The 16,283-nt window shown below is 46.2% G+C and overlaps 1 protein-coding gene across 1 annotated transcript; it reads left to right on the plus strand.

Moving 5' to 3' along the window:
- Window positions 1-1,537: 1,537 nt before the first annotated feature.
- On the plus strand, window positions 1,538-3,959 carry Mc3r (melanocortin 3 receptor). Its single transcript, XM_020170151.2, has one exon. It carries the CDS (start codon window positions 1,616-1,618, stop codon window positions 2,585-2,587), a length of 972 nt encoding a protein of 323 aa, XP_020025740.2. The 5' UTR covers window positions 1,538-1,615; the 3' UTR covers window positions 2,588-3,959.
- Window positions 3,960-16,283: the final 12,324 nt, after the last annotated feature.

The raw sequence follows: 16,283 nt of genomic DNA on the forward strand, positions 1-16,283 counted from the left end.
TGAGGAAGTACTGCACCAACATTCCACAGATGGTTCCCACAGCCAGGGGGCTTGAGAGGACCGGCTCCAGTTTTGAAAGAAGTTCCACTGTGGGTAAAATGCTATCAAACAGCACTGCGTACAGCATAGAAGACTTTGGTTAATAGAAGGCCCCATTGATACAGCAAACTTCATTGGTGTCAGAGTATAAGAAGTTGCACCAAAACAGAGGCCAGTGGCTCACCTGTAATCCCAGCTACTTGGGAGATCGGGAGAATCGAGGTTCAAGACCAGCTCAAGAGACCCCCCCATCTCCAAAATAACCAGAGCAAAATGGACTGGAGGTATGGCTCAAGCTGTAGAATACCTGTTTTACAAGCACAAAGTCCTGAGTTCAAACTCTAGTCACACACACACACACACACACACACACACACACACAAAGTTGCCCTGTTCACCAAGCCTTCAGCAACACCACCCTGATCAGTCATCAGCCAACAACTTTGGGTCACCATCAAAAAAATGACCAACCTGTGAAGGCTTAGGTGATTATTAGAAACTTTAGCAATAAACTATTTTAAAATCCAGGCCTGTACATTGCTTTTCAGACACGATATTACACATTTAGTGCGCTACAGTAATAGTGTGAACATGATTTTTATATGCACTGAAAAATAAACAAAAATTCATGTGACTCACTTGATTGTAGTATTTGCCTTATTGTGGTGGTCTTGAACCAAACCTGCCATATCTCCAAGGTATGCCCTTCATTACCTGATTTCTCTTCTTCCACCTTGGGTCTCTGAGTTCAAGGACGGCAGGGACTGCAGCTCTCTTGCTAGCCACTGTATGCCTGAACCCAGTAGAGACTTGTTGCGTGGCAAGCGCTTATTATTATTATTTTTTTTAATGATCAAACCAGCGAACAGGACTAAGGACACCTACAGCAGTTTCCTTGATAGGAACTGCTCCGCCACCACTGCAGGTGAGCAGTCTGGCCTGCAGAGGGCGCCGGTCTGCTGCTGAATCTGCCTGCAAAGCGGGGAGCCGGGACCTGCTGTCAGTCAGACAGGTGCCTGATGCTCAGTGGTCATTTGGCAGCAGCGGAGATTAAGTGGGAGTTGTTTGCCCCCCGACAATGCATAAAACCCGAGCAAATCTCCCCTCACTTCTAGCGACAAGTACCACATCCCCTGCCTTGCTATGAATAAACAGAGTCGTAACTGTAGCAACCAGAGAAAGATTTCCTGTTCCCAGGTTGGGATGTGAGACCGAGAGAGCAGGGTCTGAGAGAGAAGAAGAAGACAGCTGATCAAAGTATCTACTAACTGCAGCTCCTACGTCTACACGTTGCTAACTCTCTCTCTCTCTGTCTCCTGTCTCTCTCTCCCTGTGTCTGTCTCTCTGTCTCTATCTCTCTGTCTCTGTCTCTCTCTCTCTGTCTCTCTCTCTCTCCCCACCCCTCTCTCTCTTTCTCCCTCTCTCCCTCTTGTTCTGGGGAAGAACAAAATCTAAGTGTAAACTGGACAAGAATCCAGAAGAAGCATCTCAAGGGAGATTTTGCCTTTCCCGTGAGCAGAAGTAGTGTCCTCCAGACTCTGCAGGAGCCCAGCTTGGATCGGCTGGTCTGGGAGCCATGAATGCTTCGTGCTGTCTGCTCTTTGTTCACCCAACGCTGCCTAACAGCTCAGAGCACCTCTCAGCCCCATCCTTCAGCAACAAGACCAGCAGCAGGTTCTGTGAGCAGGTCTTCATCAAGCCGGAGGTCTTCCTGGCTCTGGGCATCATCAGCCTGCTGGAAAACATCCTGGTCATCCTGGCCGTGGTCAGGAATGGCAACCTGCACTCCCCCATGTACTTCTTCCTCTGCAGCCTGGCGGTGGCCGACATGTTGGTGAGTGTGTCCAACGCCCTGGAGACCATCACAATCGCCATCGTCAACAGCAACTACCTGACCTTCGAGGACCAGTTCATCCAATACATGGACAACATCTTCGACTCCATGATCTGCATCTCCCTGGTGGCCTCCATCTGCAACCTGTTGGCCATCGCCATTGACAGGTATGTCACCATCTTCTACGCGCTACGTTACCATAGCATCATGACCGTGAGGAAGGCCCTCACCTTGATCGTGGGCATCTGGGTCTGCTGCGGCGTCTGCGGCGTGGTGTTCATCGTCTACTCAGAGAGTAAGATGGTCATCGTGTGCCTCATCACCATGTTCTTCGCCATGATGCTCCTTATGGGTACCCTCTATGTGCACATGTTCCTCTTCGCCCGGCTGCACGTCAAGCGCATCGCAGCACTGCCCGCTGCCGATGGGGCAGCCCCGCAGCAGCACTCCTGCATGAAGGGAGCCGTCACCATCACCATCCTGCTGGGGGTTTTCATCTTCTGCTGGGCCCCCTTCTTCCTCCACCTGGTCCTCATCATCACCTGTCCCGCCAACCCCTACTGCATCTGCTACACGGCCCACTTCAACACCTACCTGGTTCTTATCATGTGCAACTCTGTCATCGACCCCCTCATCTATGCCTTCCGCAGCCTGGAACTACGCAACACCTTTAAGGAGATTCTTTGTGGCTGCAATGGAGTGAACTTGGGCTAGGACACCGAGCCATGGAAATGGTCCATCACCCAGTCACTTTGGGCACCCCTTTCCAAGATGTTTAGAAAGAGAAAGAAATGCCCAGAAGATATAAAAATGTGTTAGCAGCCATGATTGTTCTGGTCTTTGTCTTTAAACCTACAACCCCCTCTAAAAGGGGAAGAAGGGAGTGTGGTACAGAGCAGACTCTCTCCAGTGTGGGTAAGTCAGTCTCTGACCTCCAACACAGACACTGGAGAAACCAGCAAAGGCTGCTCCAGGTGCTGTCTGTGTTCATTCTCAGTGTCCAGGGCTTGTAAGGCCTGCCTGCTCACTCACCTCACACCCATGTGTTTGTGTTTCAAGTCAATCAGACAGGAGCGGCCTCATGGAACAGGTAGGGGGGCTCAAACCTCTCTCAAGCAACCCTGCTAACAGCTGTGACCTCCGGCTGTCAGCTACATGGATAGCTTTGTACTTATCCAGTAGCAGACTGAGTTTCTACTCGGTTACTGTATTTACAGTGAAGCAGTTGTCTAAAAACCATGAACTCTTTGTGAAAGAAGCAATGTGAGGTTCTTTTCCCCTTTCTTGCCCTCACATACATGCCAGCCTCTCCCTCCCCTCAAAAAAGCTAGCATGGAGCTGTAACCCACTTCTATCTCTGCTGCTGTCCTGGTTGTTATTGTTGAGGTTTTGTGCATTAAGTATAAGCCTTCAAAATCTAACAATCACAGAGTACCTGTTGTGTTCTTGTGTTTTGATACCTGGTCATTTCAAGACATATTCTTTAAAAAACAGGAAATGTTTCTTCTATTATTCCTTTTCTGCCTTTAGAACAAGAGAATGCAATCGTGGATGGGAGGGTTTGTGTCTCACAAGAAATGGCTTTACTACTGTCCTTTACAGAGTTTGAGAAACTGTAGCACTGCCAGGCAACTTTCTTGGAAGCCCTTTCTTTCCCCCTGTAATAAATGCGTCTCTGTGACAGGATGCACATTAGCTATGAAAGAGAATGCTGTTTGCTTCATTGCCCCTTTTGCTCGATACAGTGTTAAAGTTGGATGGCTCTGTCATTAACCCCTATCCCTTGTCAAGTAAAGCATCCACCCCTGTGAGCACAGGGCAGGCTTCCTGCTGAGCACTGCATACTGCTGCATGCAGCTGGCACCTGCCAGATCCTTTCCTGCCATGGCTCACTCCAGTTTGTGCCATTCCCGCGGGGTGAGTTCTTATATGATGCTGGTTCTTTGGTGTGCAATTGTCTGTTTTCCTGTTCTGGAATCTATCAAGGTTTTTTTGTGCATGTGTGTACTTGAAGATTTTCTGCTAATGTAAGCAAAATCACTTGTTTCTCACTCTGACTGTGATGTTTGGAAATAATAAAAGGCTTCTGTGGCTGCCTGAGCACATCACATTGCAACACGCCACCTGCTAGCATCCTGGGGCTCGCGCGCGTGGACGCCCTGTCTTACACTACAGTTTGGGAACTGTTTTGTAAATGCACAAACAGCCGCATTGATCACAAAGCTTGTCTTTTCTACTACAATGCCTTTTAGCCAAACTTCAAAACTCCCACTCAGTTTCCAAAAATACCAGGCTTGGGATTCCTAAACCTCTGTCATCCTCGTTATTTTAATCAAGATTCCAAATAATAAGATTTGTATGTGGCCACTTAGCAGGCAAATGTGGAAAAGGGGATCAAATTCTTCAGGAATCATACTCACAACTGTAGGAATTCTGGTGTCCTATTTCTATGTAAGCAAGATAAAAATAACTTACTTTTCTTTCTTTTATGTCATTTTCACATTATCTCATTTGTCCTGTCAACAAACCTCTAAGACAGATGCATCGTTTTACAGAGGAAAGAATTTAGATGGGGGCATGGCGGGGGGGCAGTTATAATTGTCCAGAATGCCCAGCCAGCCAGCCTGGCCATGCATCCTGCATCCTGGTGCTGATGTCTTTTTGCTCCACTTGCCATGGAAGGAGACTGAGCCCATATTTGTACCACTCACACATCCAGATGTTGCTCAGAGTTTCCAGACAGATGCTGTTAGAGTCAGGAGAAACAAGCAGGTATTTCACTGCAATTTTTCAAAGACTACTGGTGGTATGGGAGAGAAGAAAGTCACCATGCCCAGCCCCTCCTCCTGGCACCCATTTCTCAGGAAAAAAAGCTTGGAAGTGGGGTGTCCCTGTCTCCCTCACCCCAGCTCTCTCAGACCTTCACGTGGAAACGCACTGGACATTTTAAGAATCAAGATAGTCAGGTTTGAAGATGCATCATTTCCCCTCCTGCTGCCCCCAAAGCTGTTGCCTGGGCTAAATGAAGTGGGTTTATCAGCACTCCACACACACACATACACCACTACCACCACCACCAACAACAACAACAACAAAAGACAATGAAAATGCATAATGATTCTAATTCTTTGTAAGTGCCACTAACTTCTAAATTTCAGCTGGCCTTCCGAGGTTCATTTTAATATCTTTCCACAGTGCTGGGATGAGCACACCAGCCTCCTTAGCTAAAGCCCATTCTCCACACAGCAGCTGGTGCAGTGGTACAGAGCATACATCCCTGGCTCAAAACACTTCAGTGTCTCCACTGCATTCTGAATAAAAATCCTCATCTGGTCCAATGAAGCTCTTATGGTTTAAATCCTCTGATAATTCTCAGCCCTCCCTCAATCCATGGGACATGGACTCAAATCTGCCAAGTTCATTCTGGCTCCAGGCCTTTATGGCTGCTTCCTCTGCCTGAAGTCTTTCCCCTAATCTTCCAGTTACTGGCTCCTTCTTAGTCCTCAGCCCCAGGCCAAATCCTCAAAACACCTGCCCTGAGCACTCTCCAAAGAAAAGCCCAGTCATGTGCACCTTCATTGTTTTATCACAGATCTTATTGCTTCTATATATTTTCTCATTAATTTATTTGACTCTCGTTGATCACTCTCACTAGAAAGTAATGTCTTATAGATAAAACTAGTCGATAAAAAAATGTGTTCAATGACTAAGTGACTATTGATATACCTAATTATGAGTTCAAGTCCAAACAAGACAGTGTCAGTCTTGTGTCAGTGGTCCTCACATTTTGGTATCAGCACAAATGTGGAGTTTGAGAAAGACAACCTGTTTCCCCAACTTTACCAGCCAGTAAATCGAAGATGGTATCCAGCCATCTAGAATCTTCCAAGTCCACAGGCAATGGTAATTTACATCAAGCCCGGGAGACACCTAAACCAACAGGTGCAATAATCCTTAAATAACAACAACAAAAAAAAGCACCCTAGAGTCAAATTCTCTTCCTGTTACCTTCTGCTGTCACCCTTTCCCAGCAGGATATCAACTAACTTACAGAAACGTCAGGGCATCTAAGAACCAACAGAAATCTAGAAACTGGGAAAAAGCTGATAATTAAATGCCAAATTAAAAAAAGAAGCCCTTCCATGGAAGATCTCAACCTTCCATGGAAGAGCCTTATTGGGGGGCAGCCAAATTAATAAATGATACCATGTGTGATGCTTGCTCGGCGGCAGATATTGTCCAAGCACTTGATTGGTTTAATCCTCATGAAAGCCCCCCAAGATAGACAAAGTTAACTCTTGTCATAGAGATAAGGACTCTTTGGATCACAAAGGTCAATGTCTAGTCCCAGACTACCCAGCAAGTAGAAATGCTGGCAGGGTTAAAGAAGAAGCAGTGAGTTTGCAACGTAGGTAAAAACTGAGAAGCAAGGGTGCCCAAGCCTGGGCTGTAGTGACAAAAAGGTCTGGGGCTGTCCTGCAGACTGGGTATGAAGCCTTAGGCAAGTATTTCATTTCACAGAGCCTTGTTGCTCATTTGTAAAATGAGGTGTCATAGCATATAGCTATGACAATTAAATGAAGTGTGACAGAATCCAAAAAATACTTAACACATGAATTGTCCTCCCCTTGGTGGTCTGTAGAAGTTCTGGCCTTCCTGCCTTTCTTCCCCAGGGGTCCAACGATGGCAGTCACTGGTGAGAGGGGAAGAGAGGATACAGGGAAATGTAGCCCCATGTTTCTGGAAGTACAGACTGAATTCTGCCTGGCCACTGGAGACCTGAGACGCCTATGCTAGTCACCTACCTATACTGCCAGCTTATTTTGTTCCAATAGAGTAACTTTCCCCAGTAAACAACAATTTGGGGGGTTTGCTTCACATTTATCTATTATATCTAAATGTACACTCCATTATTTATGAAATAGAGTTGGTTAAGATGAGACGAGCAGTATTTGCAGAGCAAGAAGAGTTGACAGTGACAAGATTATGAAGTAGATGGGACACACATATATATATATATGACAAAATTATATTGGGAAGATTTGAATAACTGAAGTTTGGAAAAACCTAGGTTTGAAAAGCAAACTAATAGTGGAGGTAAACAAAAGGCCCAGGAAAGGGCCATGTTGCAATGGGAGAGGAAGTCAAGTGCCCGCAAAGACTGGGGAAAGAGAGAAGCTGCCATCCATGCCATGCTCCCAGGGGAGCACAGGAAGAGTGAGGGTCACAGGACATTCACTGGCCCCTGTGCAGGTCTGGAGAGACTACGGGAAAGCGGTGAGCTGAGCCCCTTCCTTCTCTGTGGGGGAGGGGAGGGCGTCCTGTACATTGAAGGATGTTGAGTGCCATCCTTGGTCTCCACCCATGAGATGGAAAGAGAGCCACCAAGTCATGACACATGACAATCATGTCTTCAGACATTTTTAAATGACCCTGGAGAGCAAGATCACCCCAGCTGAGAGTCTCTGCATGACCTCATCTTTCCCTGTATCTTTTTTCTTTGAGGTGATGTCACATTGAACCCGCACCTCATGGGGGTCTCGTTTTACAAACACTGAGTGAGCATCCATCACCTCACCTGGAAAATACTCAGCACTCAGGAAAGGTGCTGTTGTACTCGGCCAAACAGTCCATTCATTCAGGAACACAAACAGTACATTCTCTTTAACTGGGGCCTTGTTTCCAAGCCCTCCGATGAACTGAAGGACCACCGCCAAGCTCTCCAGGCTGCCACCCAGACTTCTCTGCCAGAAAATTTAGCACTTTGTCAAAATTTTCTATTAACTTTTCTCTTTTCTACCAAGCTCTGAGCTACTAAAAATACAACTGTAAGCGTGGAGCAAGGACACCAGAGTTCACAGCTAATGGTGCAGAGGCATAAAAGCACTTGAGTGCCGGAGTCCCCTGAGGTGAGACAGGCTGTGTTCAAGTTCTGCCTCTTCTACCTGCTGCATGATGAGCACAGGGTTCAACTTTTGTTTCTAGAAAATGAGGTAGTAGTGACTGCTTTCCAGCTATGGTCAAGGCTATCTCAAGCAAGGTCTGGAGATGTAGCTCTGTGGAAGAGGCCTGCATAGCACGTGCAAGGTACCATCCTGGCAAACCGAAAAAAATGGCCAGATGTGAAGACCTCAGCATAGTGACTAATACATACAATGGCACGATAAATTCTCCTTGTTGGTATTCAGCATAGACAAGCAAAGCCATGACCATCACCACCACCCCCACCCTCCCCAACCCCCCGTGGCCAGGATTTCTCTCAAGGGAAGGTCAGCCTCAGTTTTAGCGCATGCATCAAGAGAAAGACACCACAGAGAAGTAAGAGAGACGTCCCTCCAAGACTAGCAAATGTGCACAGGGAATTCCTCCACTAATCCCAGGAGGAATCCAGCAGCTGCTAATCATGGTTTTATTGGATAATTAAATTCTTTATTTGGCATGAGGGGGCCCTGCAGTGTTGCTGCTGTCCTATTTCTTGATCCGTCTGAGAAAACTCCTTAAACTTTCTTATCTGTGCACATTTTAGAGAAGTGTCACAAATACACTGAAAAGTTGTTACAGCTTTTCCTCTGCCAGGCGGCTCATCAAGTCGCACCACAAACCATGCCTGTGCTTCTAGCAAGACGTCAGGTGAGTGGAGGTGGAGGACGTAGCTAATGATGGCTGCTGCACAAGCCAAGCACACACATCCCACAAAATGGTCCAATCTCCAGCAACAGTTTGTGGCAGACAGGCCGACAATCCTCTGCACTCTCTCCACTTTGCTTCTCATTGTAGGAGGAAGAGCCTCCCTCCCTCCCTTCCTCCCTCATGTTTACACTGATTTCATGGTGTGGCTGGATCCTGGAGAGGCTCACACGTTCCACTCAACATCAGAGGAACACAGAGTGACCTCACAGATGGCCCCCTCAGAGATAAGTGCCATGTAATAGCTTCAAGGGCTCTGTTTATCAGGAAAGGAGAAGCTGTTTACCATACCCCAAAAGATGAGGATGATGAATGAAGGAAGCTTAGGGCTGAACTTCAGGAGACCAGGCCCAGCTGAGCTGTATGACACGAGCAAGTGTGTGGTCTATCGCCTCTGGGTTTCTGTCATGTCATCCTGAGGACTGGCAGGGCCAGATTTGACGGGTGGGTCTCAACCCTGTCCTTGTCTGTGGCAATCACAGGTCATGCTCGATACCAGCCCCAAGGCAGGTGCCTAGCCCACACCTAATCAGAGGAGATCTTACACCTCTTGGCTAGAGTAGCCAGGTCTGTGACCCATGGCAGCACAGAATGACACTGAATACCTGGACTTGAACTACTAAGGCAGAGAGAACCAACTCCCCCTGGTCTTCTGGCTTCCCAGTTACATGGGACTGCAAGGCGGAGGAGCTAGCTTGTCTGAAGATGGAGCTAACATCAAAGAAAGCATGCAAAAGAAAGAGAAGAGACTCCTGTTGCTAGCACCAGGATCCAGCTGTGCCTGAAGCCAGCACTAATCCTAGACTCTCTATTATTAACCTAGCAAATGTGGGTCATCTATAAACAATGGTGTTCTGACATTTACAGAAACTAATTATTGTTTCTTCAGAGGCCAAAGTCAGAATGATGGAGTGGGGGAGAGGAGAGAATGGAGGGGCTGTGAGAAGAGTGAAGGGGGCTCAAAGCTCAAGGAGAGCAACTCTCTTTTGATCTGATTTGCATATTGTGTTTACACCTTGGGAAAATGAGTCATCTAAAAAACAAATCACAGAGTAGACAATCCAAGGTAAGCTTTAGTCTGCTATCCTATTAGACTAAGAGTAAAATAAAAAGGAATGATGCACTGAGACATCTTTAATTAAAGTGGAAGGTGGAAAATTGGACAATGTCACCAGTGTTTCTGGTGTGGAACGCCACTCCCCCTCCTCTTTGGTGACCTCAGGATCATTGGATGGACTGCATACAGCACTTCTTGTGTGCCACTGCAGCTATAGGAGACCCTGATATGTGGACAATCTCAGGTCTCTAGGGGCAAACATGCTTCTGCTGGGTGGAGGCTCAGAGAGGCTCAGAAGGAGGCCTGCATCTCCAGGGCCTGGGGACAATTGGGGAAGACTGAGCTCTGTGGGGGGAGGTGGGGAGGGTGATTTCAAGGCTACCTGGGAGAAGAAATGAGAATGCATGGGTGTAAAGAAAACCTTCTCCTACCTCCCCATAAAACTGTCAGCAAAACACAGGAATCACTAGTGATTGGAGAAATGGATTCACTCCTTGAAGAAACAGCAAAGAGTCAAATTCAACCTCAAGGTTGGCCCACAGCACACACTGGGTATACTCAGAGGGAGCAGCAGAGGTTCTGTATTTATTCCCGGCTGGCTCTCCTCCCCTTCCCTCTTCCTATGCCACTCCACACTAGCAGTGCAATGAGGAGGGGCTCCATTGTATTCTCTTCAAGTTCACTCTGATGCCCGGCTCACATCTGCTCCAATGCAGCACTCAGAGTGTTTTTAAGGGCTGGCACATGAACAGCTTGGGACAACTCAGGGCCTCCTGTTTAATTCATCCAAACAGATAGGTCGCAGAGGACCTTATTCTGAGTTTTAGAGGAGGCCCTGCTTCTCATGCCTCTCCTTAGCCCAAGGCGGTTTATTTCTATTTCCACACACACACACACACACACACACACACACACACACAAAGTGGGGTTTGGTCCTAGCTAGGTCAAGCTTCAGGGAACAGTCCATGTAAAATTCTCACTCAACACAGTGCCTGGCACCCACTAACATGAGCTCCCCTGGGAACATCATTAAAAACCATGAATCGCCTCCTACATGTCCCGCAGGGCTTCTCAAACAGGGAGGTACACCCACATCCCCTGGGGATGTGGTTGAAATGCAGACTCTGATACAGCGTCCAGGGCAGGCCTTGTATTCTGCCTTTCTAGCAGGCGCCAAGTTAACCCCGATGCTACTGGTCTGAGAACCACTCTTGGCCCAGCGAGGCGTCCCACACTGGAACCATCAGGACAGGACCAGAGAGTTTTCCACAGCTGAAAATCAAACCAAGGCTTCCTCACAAAGCAATCTATCAACTTAATCATATGAGAGCAATGGAAAAGGCTTGGGAAATCAAAAGGAATCGTAATTAAATGAAATTGTCTTGAGTTCTTCTTTAGGGATTAGTTTTCATTCCTCCCCCCATTTGGGCAGCATCTCCACATGGCACCCACTTGTTTGGGGTGAAATGCATACAGGAGAGTTCTTGGCATTCCTGGCATGAATCACCGGCAGACAGGACTCTATCTGAGTCACTCATGCTGGGATGATTCCATCAGTAGGAAGAATCACCAGAAAACTACACCAAGAGTAAAGCCAAGCTATCAGTGAGCAAGGCATGGAGCAGCGGGAAGACTGGTCTGTCAGGGTGAGGTACAGCTCCCCAACGCGTTATCGCTGGTTCTAGATGGACCACAGCCTCTGTGGGCAGTGACTCTCAAATTCAAAGGTACCTGTACACTTTAAATGCATGGATCCAGGTCCTACCCCAGAGAATCTGATTTAATTGGGAGGAAGTACAGTTCAGTGGCTTTTTGTCAAAGCTCCAACATGACATTTTCAATATTTGGTATCTGTGGAGTTGGATTTGGAATGGTAAGTGCTGGGCGATGCTCACTCCTCTGAGTTTAGAGGTTCCCGTTGTGAAATGGCAATGATAGCTCGGGGCAAAGAGAAGCATCACAGCTGAGGCACAAAGGCTCTCCTGGGAAAACGACTATACTGTTTTCTTTCCAAATCAGACCTCGTCTTCCTTAACCTTCATCCTGTCTGCAATTGAAAACCACCTTAGCAATCACAAGTTTGCCAATTGCTTGATTGATTCCAGATGCGAGGCTTCATGTTTGCCACAGAACCTGCACTTTCATTTTGAGCCTACCTGTCCATCTTCTCCAGGCTTGCATTTCTTCAATTCTGTTACCACCAGTTGAGTGTTTAGCGTGGGCTGTGTGCTTAGGATGCAGTCATGTTCAAGACAGCCCAGTGCCTAAAGTCTACAGGGCAGGTAAAGAGACCAGCAAACTAGAGAGACCAGGACTCCTGTGGACAAGATGTTGTGGGTTCCAGTTCTACATGGAAAGTGAGCAGAGAGTCACAGGCAGGCTGACCATTTCACTGTGTCTCCTTAGCCCCAGTGCTTAGCCTTTCTGTGCCTCAGTTTCCTCTTCTGTAACATGAATGACCCTTGTTCTTTCCAGCTAACCTCCAGTAGACAAGCATACTGAGAAAGTGATGAGGAAACCACACACCCAAGACTTTTTAGGTTTTAGATTGCCCAAAATTCTCTCCCAATCTCAGTCCCTTCCCTGACAAGAAAGGAGAAAGGTGGCAGAGACCCAGAGCAGAGGCCACCCAATTGAGTGTGGTGCTCTGAGGTCACCAAGAAACACTTGAGCTGGTAAGTTTGTTCCTCAACTCTCAGAACAAAAGACAGCATGTCACTCTCATTTTTTTTTCATTTTTCTTTTATTATTCATATGTGCATACAAGGCTTGGTTCATTTTTTAATCCAATTCTGATGGTCTCAGTTTATTCCACACACAAGCAGAGTCAAGACTTTCAATTTTAAAACCCATCTCAAACTGGCTTATGCAAATAAACAAAAGCGTGGGGGTTTTCAGGTTCTCTACCTCTAGGTACTATGATGTCATCTAAAATTTTTATCTCTCAAGATGAATTCTATCTCCTTTGGCTTCTCCCTTGAACAGGTTCTGCTCACATGAGAGACCCAAAAGTATGGGACTTCTGTTCCATCTGCTCACTGGCTCCAGCAAGAAAACAGTGACTCTATCCCAACACTCCTCCGATCCAAGTCCCCTCACCTAAGAAAGAGAAATCAGACTGCAGGGCATCTGACCTAAATTATGTCCCAGTCTCTGAGCCAGTCACTGTGGCCAGCACCCCGACTCATCCACACCCATACCTGATAGTCTGCGAGGACTGGAGGGGATTGGAGGGGATATCCTACACAAGACAATGGGGTACTATTTCCAAACTAAGGCACATAAAACCGGTCATTATTCACCTTTGTCCCCTCTTCTACTCTCTATTCCCGGGCACTTTCTAAAAGGCTATTTCATAGACTTGATTTGCACAATCCACTCCATTCTTGCAGGCTGTGGGCTTCCTTTGCTTCTCCTACAATATCCCTAACAATTTCTAGATAATTACTCCGTACATCCATTTTAAAAGATTGTAATAACTTTAAAAGATTCTATACAAATATCTGTGATGGAAAAGATTCTTAGTGTTGAAGCAAGTCTTCCTACAAGTTTGATTTTCTAATTCTTTGTTTGGAACATGCAAGGGCTTACATAAGCTAGCTTGCTGAGTTGTTTGTTTCTCATTCCTAGTCCTGTCCTTGGCTTCACAATACCATGGAGAAAGAAGCATTAGCTTCTCTGGGCTACAGCACTCCTCAGAGCTAATCAAAGATCTGTGAGTCATGAATCAGACTGAAATGCAAATTAACTGCATCTTAATTTTTAAAACATCCGTGTAAAGCAAAACAGAGTTAACTGGTTCATCAAATATCATTTCCATTTCAAAATTCTCTTCTCAAACTCACACACATTCAGTTTGACTACTATTTCAATTAATATGACTATTATTGTGGGCAAATGTTCTCATAGGAATATTCACATTCATTGTAGCCAAAAATGTGGCAAACCACAATGTCTATCAACCAGTGAAGGGGTAAAAAAAATGTAACACAGTCATCAATGAACTTTCATTCAGCTAGGAAAAGGGCTGGACTACATTGACAATGCAGCTCGCTAAGAGAAAGAAGCCAGGTGGAGAAGACTGGGCTTTGTATGAGTCCCCCTCCGGAAGTGTCTAGAAAACATTTTCATAGAGACAGCTGGGTGCAAATGAGGGTTTAATGGTTAACAGGCAGAAGTCACCTTACTGGAGTGATATGTCCTAAATCAGAACTGTGGTGCTGGTGGCACAACTTGGTAACCTTGGTAAAAATCAGTGCTGGCACACTTCAGGCAAGTGAACCCTATGGTGATAAATTATAACTCAGAAAGCTATTTCACAGGATAAAGCTGTGGAAGACATAGACAAGTGAAATGAGTTGATGTGCACGCTGGTCAGTGCCCTCCTCCCTGTGCAGCAGGGATCCCCAGGCCACTCCAGACACCCCAGCCCAGGATCTTTTCAGTATTTTCATCACTACCACAAAGGGAAGGTTCAGTTCTGCTTAGACCCATCTCCAAGGACAAACAGGTGCAAGATGAGAGGAACCACTCTTCCTTACCAGCACCCCTCCATCCCAGGGTGGCCAAACCCCCAAGTAAATGATGGCCAGACTCTGTAAACTACTCTTGCTGTAGTGTTCCAAGGCCCAGACCTTCTTCAGCTCGGCCTCCCTCTCAACAACTTAACCCACCACCTAGTCTCCTCCGTGGTCCACACCAGGGCTTACTTTATCTGCCTCCTCCCTATGTCATTGGATGAAGTAGAGAAGGCCCAGTTTAAGTTGAATTGCAGATTTTCAACTTAATTCAAATTTATTTTGAATATATTTTTCTGTACAAGCATATCCCAAATATTGCACAGGACATACTTACATTAAAAATTATACATCTTTTATTTTGTCTGTCAACCCTACAATGAATAAGGTCAATTCAATGAAATCATCAATTGAATGAAGAAGATTCAAATGACATATAGTTTTATGAGCTGAATCTGGAAACTCTCCCCTACAGATATTTTATTTCCTGGAACTCTTTCTCTTCCCTGCCCCTATGTCTTAATGGGAGACCCAAATCCAAAAAGTCTTCCTAACTTAAAATCCCAGAGAAGCTGGACATGATTCTCACACGTGTAATTGCTATATAGTAAGACCTTACTTAAGAAAAAAGAGAAAGAAGGAAAGAAGGAAGGGAGGGAGGGAGGGAGAGAAAGAGGGAAGGAGAGGGGAAGGAAGGAGGAAAGAAAGGAGGGGAGGGGAGGGAGGGAGGGAAGGAAAGGGAAGGGAATGGAAGGAAGGGAGGGAGGGAAAGGAAGGAAGGAAGTAAATAGAATGGAAGGGAGGGAGGGTGGGAGGAAGGAAGGAGGGTATAGGAGACCAGAAACTGAAGGACAGAGAAGAAACCTTGACACTGAAAGGAACAGGACAAGATTCAGCACCGTTGCTTTGCGTGGGAAACAGGACACATTTATCTTTAGCCCAGGACAGTCAGAATTGAAAAACAACTTACCATAGCATCCTTGATCCTGCTGACTAGGTGACTTGGCCCATGAGAACCTAACTTGACTTCTGCATATGCGCTGTGTAAATAAACAAGCTTGGATGGGGAGGGTGTCACCAGTGTTTCTCATCAGGAGCGTCAGACCCACCCAATCCCAGCTTTTCTTTTTGTCTGTCTTTGTGTCTTTCTTTTAATCCCCAGTCACCCCCGGTCAGGTTAATGGACTTGCTCACACTGGCCATGATGGATGGAAGGAAGGAAGGAAGAAAAAAAGTCCCAGAGAGAAAACACTATGTTATCAACTTTCCAGAACCTTCCAGAGCTTCTTTTGCTAGCCAGGCCCCTTCCCCAGAGCTCTGCATTCCCAAAGTAGGAAGTCTCACGATCCAGCAAAAACTGTACTTTTTCTTTTTTCCCTCGATCAAGGGATGCCTCCTTACCTCACCTTGATAGACCTAAGCTGTATCAGGAGGAACTTCAAAGAACAAAGAGCATCTGTCTGCCAATGTTTTTGCTGGAAAAAAAAATTTTTAATGTACTCTAGCTCTGTTCAAATAGTACCTGTTAGGACTAATGTGGACAACATCTAAGGCACAGACAGTGTGCTGGGCTCTTTGCAAGTGTTACTTCTAGTCCCAACAAGCACCTTGCAAAGTGACTTCAACATTGCTGTCTTCCAGAGGAAAAAACCAAGGCTCAGAAATCCACATAACTCTTGCAGTGCTCAGTCTAACTCTGTGTTAAAGCTCTTCCAACAGTTATTAGGTGTGATTCTGACATGCTATTCTGCAACGAGGCCAGGGACCATGGAAACACTGAGGGCACTGGCGATAAAAGAGTGAGAATGCCTGCTGAGGGCTTAGTGTGCACCAGCACAATTCCAAGTCTTTAAAGGACTAGCATTTCATTTCATGTTTATTTAAGACCTCTTCACAGTCCAGGGGGTGGAAACTGTTTATTATCTTCTTTTACAGGTAGGGAAACTGAGGCAGAGTGACTAGGTAACCGTGCCAAAGCCAGGCAACCAGTGAGTGAGTGATTTAAATCCACTGATTTATTGAAAAATGTCCTAGAAGGCACAAGTTACCTTCATAACCCACAGCTTGGGTTGTGAAATCATTTGGGGGGACATTTTGACTTTGTGTCTAACTGGGCGACCGTGACAAGTCACTTCCCCTCTCTGAGCCT

This window comes from Castor canadensis, chromosome 5 (genome assembly GCF_047511655.1).
Source record: "Castor canadensis chromosome 5, mCasCan1.hap1v2, whole genome shotgun sequence".
Classification (NCBI taxonomy): Eukaryota; Metazoa; Chordata; class Mammalia; order Rodentia; family Castoridae; genus Castor; species Castor canadensis.

Coding starts and splice junctions, on each gene's coding strand:
- Mc3r (XM_020170151.2), top strand. CDS start 1,616: ATGAATGCTTCGTGCTGTCTGCTCTTTGTTCACCCAACGCTGCCTAAC.